Below are 10,882 nucleotides of genomic sequence, written 5' to 3'. Positions count from 1 at the left end.
ATTTAGCGTGAATTTACTGGGTACAGAGGAATAACACCCGAGCCCTCAGGAATGGCAACGCATGGGGGGTATCATGGGCGAAACAGTATACTCTGTTATGTCCATGGTACTGCTCATGTCTATAGGCGACGGTTACCACTCCCCATCAAGTGGGCCGTCAGCTTGTTTGCCATTCTAAGTTCTAAGTCTAAAAAAAAAATGTTAATTAAAAAAAAATATACAAATTATGTGTAGTTTGCGAAGCTATTTGGACGGATACAATATACCACCTTCCATAAGACTGATCGCCACTAAGTCTAGCATCAAAATTAATTTATAAAAATTCTTAATTGAGAGGCAAAAATTAGATATTTCAACAAGTTACCTCTATGTTCCATTTGTCTGCTAGATAGACTGTCGTATCTGTCTGTTTACTGTATGGATAATGTGGTAGTATTGTTTTATTGTCACCCTATTCCCTTTGGCCGCGACAGAATATCAGTGCTTTGCTCTTTTGAGGGCGAAGCAATAAACTGAGTTGTGGCCATTTTGTATTGTTATGGCACACGCACAAAAGGAAAAATTGTACTCGGCTTTATGTATTTTTTTTTAATCATTTCTCTTATTTAGTTTTTTATGTATATCTGTGTCTGTTACAATTTGTGTGCTGTAATGCAAATAAATTATCTATCTATCTATCTATTTATCTACCATGTCACCACGTTATTTTTACTCTGCACACGTACGAAGACGGGGCGGGTCGCTAGTATTAGATATAATGCAATGTATACACACATATGTAGCACAATTTATGGGATGATAATGTAATGGCAACCCTGTTTATACCAAACCTAAAAGCAGAACTGGATAGACCAAATTTTTTGTAGAATGGTAACCCCGCCTGAGCTAGTGAGAGATGATAGGTGAGGATGAAAGCAGGTTACTTAGACCATTGTGGAAAATTCCGCAAGAATTAACCATGGTGGTTTTTTTTTAACGGGTGTTAATGAAATAGTAACCTTGCCTGTGCTATTGGTTTATACTGGCGGGGCACCAGTGAAGGAAGATAGGTGAGGATGAAGCAAATCAGTTAGCCCATCGTGACGAATTCAACGATAAATTAATCACGATAATTTCCAGAGAAAACCGCGCGGAGGTCGACCTGATAGGGAATATTGAATAAAAACGGGGACTTACCTCATTATTACTAACAATCCCTTCCCCCAACCATGGTGATTTTGCAGGGAGAACCGCATGGAAGTCGACCTGATAGGGTATATTGCTAGTAATGGAGGTGATAAATCCCTTTTACTAACAATCCCTTTCCCCTATTTGTTTAGTACAAGCAGAGTAACCTCGCCTGCGCTTATGGTATACACTGGCGGGGCACCAGTGAGGGATGATAGGTGAGGATAAAAAGGCAGGTCAGTTAGCCCATCGTGACGAATACACCTAGAATTCAGCACGACGGTTTCCAGGTGAACTATGTGAAGGTAAAATGGGGATGCGTTACCCCATTACTTATAACCATTTTTCCTTATATTTGTCGAGTAATAATGCTATTATTTACAGGGGCAACTCATTCAATAGTGAATACAACAGACGCAGACTGTCCGCTAGAAGGAAACGCCATGAACTGACAAGGAAAGTCCACAAATCGCATTAAAATAACATAGTTTCTTTTATCAGCCGTTAACTGTCCACTGCTGAATGTAGGTCTCCCAATAAGGAGGGGGGGGGGGGGGTGGCCAGTAGTTGCCACACTTGGCAGGCGGGTTGGCAAGCGCAGTTAAGCTTTGGTGATATTTTAAGAGGGATGCTGCTTCATCCCTCGACGATTAAGTTCCTTTATTTGCCTCTTGCGACATCCAAAAAAGTGTTGGACTCCTTTATGGACAACTTTATAGAGTACTTAATACTGGTGGTTGTTTTTAGACATGTCTAATATCAGAGGGAGACTTTGTACAAAAGTCGATTGCTTGAGTACCTCTGTGCCATTCGTGTTTCAACCGTGAAGCAGTTGTGTTCACATGGCTGTGTTTCGGTTTGAAGGGTGTGATATGGCGTGAATTTACTGGGTACGAAGGAATAACACCTGAGTCCTCAGGAATGGCAACGCATGGGGGGGTATCATGGGTGAAACAGTCTGTTATGTCCATGGTACTGCTCATGATGTAATGTATATATATATATATATATATATATATATATATATATATATATATATATATATATATATATATATATATATATTTATTGGGTTCCCGTGAGCCGTTTGTCAAGTCAGAACCCATTTTAATAACACAAGCCTCTATTAATCTAATAATTACGATCATTTAAATCAGGTTCTGAATTCAGACTGTGTTTTGATGTTAAATTAAATTAAAGAATAAAATAAAATAAATTTAACATATTAAATTTGTTAATACACTTTGTTATGTTAGTAAAAAAGCCGAGAACAATATGTGTGTTTGTTATTGTTAATAAATAGCGTCTTAATGAGAGATGAGAAATTGCAATGCTTAATTATTTATTTTATTTTTTAATAAATTTGAATTATAATTTGAGCAGAAGATGAATGAAGAATTCGTGTGTAAATTTTTGTTATTTTTTTACATTTAATATGCAATGCAATAAGCGATGAAATCAATTTACAAACATGTTTTATGTTTATAACTTGGATAGAGGATATTGCGTGTGTTAATGAACACTCAAGATGAAATTACTCAAATATAATTCAAAGAGATATTATTTGGTTGTTAGTTTGTTTATTGATAACTAACCAGATAGATATTTAAATAAAAAAATAAATTATTTTTAATTTTCATTTTTCTGTTTTGGTGTAAATTAAAAGCGTTTAATTGTATCTTGTTTGCGGATTTAGCGTGACTGAAGAGTCAGGATCTCTTATAATCAGGAGCAGTTCATAAAATCAACAGAGAATGTATTGTATTCAATAAAATCTGACTTATGTGACGTCTTGGGTGACATTTTATTATAAGCTACGATTGTAAGTTACGACATCAAGTACATATAACGCCTGACAAAAATTGAATAGCAATAATTTACTGTACTAAAATTATTTTCTTTAAAATTTAGGCGCTTATCTTTTAACATTCGCGTAAAATATTTATAGTTATAATAATTAACATTTTAAATAAAAAAGGACAATAAAATGATTTTTACTGGCTACTTGTTTCATTACAGTTCCCGAATTCATAAATTAACACCTTCAAAATAAAAGGTATAATTATATATATTTTATTTGGTTCGAATTGCAAATAAAATGACAGCTCACTTCATGGAAAATGGTAACCGTTGCCTGATATTAATCCCACATGTATTACCATTCCCAAAGATTAAGATGTTATAATGCCATCTATGTTCGAATTAAAATTCAATGAAATCACATTTGTTTAATGGCAGAAACATGAATAGGATGCAATTGGATGACTTTTCTTTGGACGATTGAGAGACTTGTTCATTTTTTAATAATGTTGATTAAATATGTCTGTATAAATTAATAAATTTATGAAATTGTAAGTAAAATAAGTATTAATATTATAATAATATTGTGAACACTAATCATACCTATTAATACTATGTATATACTGGGGGGAAAGAGATTGTTAGTAATGGAGACTGAGAATCCCATTGCTAGCAATATACCCAACCAGGTCGACCTCCTCGCGGTTCCCCCTGCAAACTATCATGGTTAATACCTGATGAATTCATCATGATGGGCTAACTGGCCTGTTTTCATTCTCATCTATCACCCTTCACTGGTGCTCCGCCAGCGTATCCCGTTAGCGCAGGCGGGGTTACCATACCATTTTCACCCATAAAAAAAACTATATATACCTATATATCAAGTTAAATTAAGCGTATTAATTGACGTGCAATTGTATTTGATATATTTATTTTATAAGGATTTATTTCAAAACTTAATTCAAACAATATTTATGTAATTTAAATTTTCCATACCTAATTACGGCTAAAATGTGTAGACATATATCTATTTTAACATATTACTTGCAATATTTACTCACAATTACATATTTATTCATTCATTCTGTGGGCGACAAAGGAAACCAGGAATGGAAATTGGAAATATGTATATAATAGTCAAAGGAACTTAGAAGACTGGGGCCGTGAAGGCAAGCCAAAAGGAAACAATAGATACGCGTGTCAATTTCGAATTTGGTAAATAATAATATATAGCTATAAATAATATATGTGGCCTGTACTCCACATATTGCCCACCCCGTTAGGCTCGGTACTAACAAACGTTCGTGGAGAACAGGCATACACGCATAACAGACAAATATCAAAAAATATTAAATCAAAAAACTATTTACACAGTGCTCAGCTTGATAAGTTTACGCGAGGGACGCCTAAGAACCCCCCCAACTGTCGCTACGTCCGCTACACGCACTATTCCATGATGGCCAGGAAACACTCTAGTTATACGGCCTTTAGGCCAAAGTCCCCGTGGCATACTTGCATCAGCGATCAAGACTATGTCCTCTACTGACAGATTGGAATATCGTAGCTGAGAGTTCTGGCTTCTGCGTGGTGTCAAACTGGGCACATATTCTTTGAGCCATCTAGACCAAAAGTGATCTGCTAATCTTAGGGCTTTACGCCAGTGCGATCTTCCTAATAAATCTCCATCGTTCAAAGACACGGGTCCAGGCAATCCAGAGGAGCGACCAAGGAGAAAATGGTTTGGAGTAAGTGCAGGTTCATCATCAGCTGCAACTGGAACATGGGTTAATGGCCGTGAATTTATAACGTGTTCTACCTCGGCCAAAAGAGTGACGAGAATTTCTTCCTTAAATGATTTGCTCTTAACCGTAGCTGTCAGCGCTCTCTTGACCGATTGAACCAGCCTCTCCCAACATCCACCCATGAAAGGCGATTGCAGTGGGATAAAATTCCATTCTATGCCGCGCGATACCGCATACTCTGCCACTTCTGTATGATTCATGGTTCTCCACATAGATCTTATTTCACGATTGGCACCGACAAATGCTTTGGCGTTATCAGAAAAAATCTTCTTTGGTACTCCACGGCGTGCCATAAAACGTCTAAGTGCCATTATAGCAGCATCCGCACTCAAATTGCCAACAACCTCTAAATGAACTGCTCTGATGGAAAGACAGGTAAAGAGCGCAATGTATCGTTTTTCGTGTCTCCTTCCAATGGTAACGTCAACTGGTCCAAAGTAATCAAGTCCGGTGTTTAAAAATGGGTGCTGATGGTGTTCTAATCTGCAAACCGGCAAATCTCCCTCAGGTGGAATGGAAGATGAAGCCTTTCTCAGACGACATGCTTGACATCTAGCAGCGATTGAACGAACAGTAGGACGTAAGTGAAAAATCCAAAACCTTTGTCTCAACTCATTCACAACGGTCTCGTTATATCCGTGACAAGCCCAAACGTGATAGTAAAGAATAAGTAAGTGGATGATGTGGTGACGACCATCTAAAATCGGAGGATACTTGACATCATTACAGAGATCAGGCGTAGCAGATACTCTCCCATAAAGACGAAGAAGGCCATCTGAAGTCTGCTTAATGGAAAGTTTTGCAATTTTACTGGATTTAGGTAGTGGTTCCCTACGTTGTAAGGCCGTAATCTCAGCAGAAAATGTCTCCGCTTGACATTGTCGCAATAAATGAAGCTCCGCAGACTTCATGTCTTTACAGAGAAGCGGACGTAGTCCACCCCTATTACGAAAACGATCATTATTATTTACAGATCTTAATTTACTTTCCTTAAGTAAGCGTAAAAACTGATGAGCTCTGGCCGTGGCTCGTAAGAGCCGCAGCCAGCTACTAAAGTTTTTAGAATTTGGAACAACATTAAAATGAAGCCGAAAATCTGCCAAAGAAGTTTGATGACACTTGAGGTCCTGACCAATAACGGGGACCGGCCCTTCGGGCTCTACTGGCCATTCCTCTTCAGGTGACATCAAAAGGGACGGTCCGTTCAACCATCTGTTAAGTTCAACCACACTTTTAGAACTCACGCGAGTGGCGTCATCTGCTACATTAAGGTCGGACGGTATCCAACGCCATTCGCGCGGTAAGGTTGATTCTGAAATCTCTCCGACCCGATTCGCGACGAATGCTTTATAGTTGCGCGCATCACTACGAATCCACGACAAAGCTACGCGCGAATCACACCAAAAGTAACGGAGATTGATTTTTTGTCTCTGCTCCCAAGTGATTGTGTCTGCAAGGCGTACCCCTAGCAAAGCTGCCTGAAGTTCCAGCCTAGCTATAACTGTTGGTTCAAGAGAACTGACTCGCGATTTACTCATAACAAACGCGACTTTTACTGAACCATCACAATATGTAAGTCGCCAGTAAGCAACGCATGCATAAGCTTGATCACTGGCGTCTGAAAACACGTGTAACTCACGACTAACTGGGCCGATAAAATTTGAATAACACCGTGGAATTGATAGTGACTGTAACATTTCAAAACCACGATACCACTCTAACCACTTGACACATTCACTCTGGGGCAATTGGTCATCCCAACCAGTAACTAATCGCCATGTTCGTTGGAATAAAATCTTGCCCTGTGTGATAAATGGACATAAAAAACCTAATGGATCAAAAATTCTCATTAAATCCCTTAAAACTTGGCGTTTAGTGTAGTAATGATTATGAGGCTGTTGAACATTGACATTAAAACTTATCGAATCATTTACAGGGTTCCAAAACAAGCCTAAAACACGGGTAGTTGCTTTGTTTATGTCAAGGTTCACACTAGTTTCACCATCTTTACGCAACACACTTGGAACTAAACGCAAAGCTTCCGGTTTGTTTGATATCCAGGCACGCATTTCGAAACTGCATCTACTGTGAATATCTACGATATCCCCAGCGAGACGTGCAGCGACCTCAATATCATCTACACTACCAATAAAATCATCCATGTAGTGATCCTCAATAATAGCTTTCGCCGCCTCAGGAAATTGCTTTTCGAAATCCCTAGCATTCTTATTTTTTACATAAATAGCAGTGAAAGGAGACGACGCGGCGCTAAAAATAAGAGATGACATCCTAAACTCGTGGACTGGGCCATCAGGTCCATCTGGTTGCCACAGGTAGCGTTGACAATCGCGATCCGCTTCACGAATTTTAATTTGTGGAAACATTTCCTTAATATCTCCTGACAACGCCACCTGCCCTTCCCTAAATCTAATGAGAATACCTACTAAAGATTGAAGTAAGTCTGGGCCTAGCAATAGTAATGAATTTAAACTGACACCGTTGGATTTGGCAGAAGCATCGTGAACGATCCTCAGCTTCCCGGGCTTATTGGGATTCGTCACACCGAAATGAGGCAAATACCAACGCTTACAACCTGAAAGAGCATCATCAGAATCGTTACACTCCTCAGCGTATCCTTTTTTGACATAAGCTTCAATGTTTTCTTTATACAATAACTGATAATTAGGGTCCCGCTTGAATCGTTTATTTAAACCATTCAATCTTGACAAAGCATGATTATAACTATTCGGCATAATTGGTGAATCATAACGCCATGGTAAACCTACCTCAAAACGACCATTCGGAAGACGCTGTATAATCTTGTCTAGAATTTGAATCGCTCTTGTCTCAGAAGCGGTATAAGGTTCACGTAGTTTTAAACCTATTGCGTCTAATCTATAATAATCTCGAATCAACGTATCAAGATAATTTTCCGTTTCAGAAAACACACAATGATTAATGAACTGAATCGGTTTAGTAATCTTTGAAGCTAATCCATACAACACCCACCCGAGGGCCGTACGAGTGGCCACAGGTTAGGAACGATATTTCTCTTTGGCAATTAATAAATGCCAGTCACATATAAGAAGCTTTGGAGTCGCGTTAGAGTATGAAAGAACGTCAATAAGATCACACAAATGTTTTAAAGGTAACAACTCATTAGCAGAAACCGATTGAGACGCTAATGTTAAATCAGGTACAGCTCGGGCTCCCTTAATAGTATGAACCTCAGAGCAATGCTTACCCTTAATATTAAAATCTACTAAACTAGTGGTGACACTACGAGTACCAACAACAGTTGTGATGTTCATGTTTTGTTGAGGTCCACTAAGACCTAACTATCGGCATCAATTATTGAAACGGAAGAACCATCGTCTAAAAGTGCAAAAGTTTCGATATCGGCAGTTGGACCAGATAATATAACAGGTAAAATTTTTAAAAGTATCCGATCTCTTTGCACTTCTTTATTTGAAAATGATACCGCATTGCTAGTACTCGTACTCGGAACTAATTTATTATCAGAAGAAGAATTTATATTTTCGTTTTGACAAGTGACAGTGTCAATATTTGTATTATGTAAATTTGTAATATTCGAATTAATTTCAGAATGTAAAAATTTATGATGATTTTGTTTACAAATATCACATTGTCGAGCTTTACAAAATCTCCAACTATGCTTACCTCTCTTTAAACACCTCGGACAAAGTTTTTCTTGTTTCACCCAAGTGATACGTTCGTCAACTGCAAGAGCTAAGAATTTGAAACAGGTCTTTATACTATGTGGACCAGAACAAAATGCACAGGATATAGGCGATTTTATTTGAAGTGGCACAGATGCATTGGCAGTTGCACTGTATATCTTGAAGGCGCGAAGCGATATGCAGCCTGCGTACACTCGGTGCGCGGCGCCGCAGACGTGGCCGCTGCCCTCGTCCTCTCTGTATGAGATGGGACATACACCGCCTCATATGGCAGCCCAAAACGTGCTTGTTTGTTGGCCTCCTGCAATAAAAATTCAGCAAGCAACTCGAGCTGTGGTTGACCGGGTGTGTGGTATGCCTGAGCGAAGTCACACCATTTGTCATATAATAAAGGTGTTAATTTAGAAATAACGTTATGTAATAATTCAGGTGAATAAATGTATTCTCTATGACCTAATAAATTTATTACATTTACACTGCTTTTTATTTTTGTAGCTAAAGTGAAAATATCATTAGGCTGTCTACCCAACTTAGGTAGGGCTCGAACTGCGGATATCTCCGACAAAATAATTTGCTCAGGTCGAGCAAAACGTAGTTCAAGAGCTTGCAGTACATCCTCTGGACATGAAGAGGTAAGTAATAACACCGAGACTGCCTCTCGAGCATTACCACGTAACGCATTGCGTAGCCTAGACATATTTTCGTGAGGTGTAAAATAGGATTTGCTATCGTTGTAACTCTTTTTGAACAATAACCACTCATGAACGTTACCACTGAAGGTGGCAAGGTCATCAAATGAAGGTCTAGCAGATTTCTTAGCTAAGGTGAAAATAGCATCTGCCAAACGACCTAGTTCACTCACCTGCACAGTTGGTCCCGGTGGAAATACGTGACGCGTATCGTCGTTACGATGCTCACTAACCGGACTCCTCGAAAAGCATCCTTGACCGCACTCCGAGCCAGGTAACTGCTGTGCTCCTGACAGCCTACCCCTCGACGGCGATACAAGCGCTGCATTATTCAATGAGCCAATATGATAGAACGATTCCGATCAAAATCTGGATCGGGCGGTAACGGAACTGATAGCGCTTCCCGCACCGACTCCGCGGAATGTCGTGACCGAACATTTTCACCATTTATAACACTACCTAGATGAAACTGTTGACCTTCGGCCTGGGTTTCCCTCATCGCCGCCTTCGATCTTGTGATCATAATTTTGTGAAAAATAATAAATTTGATAAATGAGGAAACTGGTGCTGAATACAAACCGAGAAGGACCAAAATATGTGGGCGACAAAGGAAACCAGGAATGGAAATTGGAAATATGTATATAATAGTCAAAGGAACTTAGAAGACTGGGGCCGTGAAGGCAAGCCAAAAGGAAACAATAGATACGCGTGTCAATTTCGAATTTGGTAAATAATAATATATAGCTATAAATAATATATGTGGCCTGTACTCCACACATTCATTCAACGGATATTATAAACCTTTTAATTTATGTTTAATTATCAATGAAATCAACAACTATGGAATGTTAAACCGCTACATCATCAAGAATCTATAATTATATACATTTTTATATATGTTTTACATAAACTGATGGCCATTTGGCATGTTTATCGTGATTATATATATATATATATATATATATATATATATATATATATATATATATATATATATATATATATATATATATATATATATATATATATATATATATATATATATATATATATATATATATTCAAGATTTCCTAATACAAGTTGGTAAATAATGTGCAATTAGTATGCATTACTGTTTTAGTGAATGCATATGGCCGTCACGCACACATGTATACACTGTGTATATATTATGTACTTATGTGTGCGCGTGTGTGTGTAATGTCACACTAGTAAAGGCGTGTCCACATATGTTATAATAAAAAAATAATATTGTTTTTTTTTTATTAGTGGTTTAAAACTGGCAAAGAAGTATACGGTTCATTTGATGGTAAGCCCTTACTGTAACCTATGATCGCCTGCAATACTACTGCAATAAAAGTTGAAGAAACCGCTTTGTCTTTTAGCCATGCTGTAGTAGCGAGGAGAAACCTCGCTATAGAGCCTATTCCACTACCATGAAAAAAGGAAAACCAGGGCTACACTAGAGCAAAATGATACAGTTTTAGAATCACAAAATAAGCCACTAATAGGTTTTCACAAGTAGCAACAATATAGATACACGCTTTGCGTACAGCGCCTTGTATCTATATTACTTACAATTACATATTTTTTACCTTGTATATATATTATTACCTTGTATATATATTACTTACAACTTAAAAATACTACGTATTTTTGTAAAATAGGAGTTAGCAAAAAAAATACGAACAAACAAGAGGAACGAAAACAAAAAAAAATCTATAC

General features: G+C 37.9%; 1 protein-coding gene across 1 annotated transcript; it reads right to left on the bottom strand.

The window, feature by feature from the left end:
* Window positions 1–4,333: 4,333 nt before the first annotated feature.
* LOC128201410 (uncharacterized) lies at window positions 4,334–7,522 on the bottom strand. The gene has a single exon (XM_052898231.1). It carries the CDS (start codon window positions 7,520–7,522, stop codon window positions 4,334–4,336), a length of 3,189 nt encoding a protein of 1,062 aa, XP_052754191.1.
* Between the last annotated feature and the right edge of the window lie 3,360 nt (window positions 7,523–10,882).

The sequence above is a fragment of the Galleria mellonella genome, unplaced genomic scaffold, assembly GCF_026898425.1.
Source record: "Galleria mellonella isolate WM207_F2 unplaced genomic scaffold, CSIRO_AGI_GalMel_v1 utg424, whole genome shotgun sequence".
NCBI lineage: Eukaryota > Metazoa > Arthropoda > Insecta > Lepidoptera > Pyralidae > Galleria > Galleria mellonella.
This window is presented reverse-complemented; position numbering and strand designations above follow the sequence as displayed.

Coding starts and splice junctions, on each gene's coding strand:
- LOC128201410 (XM_052898231.1), bottom strand. CDS start 7,522: ATGCCGAATAGTTATAATCATGCTTTGTCAAGATTGAATGGTTTAAAT.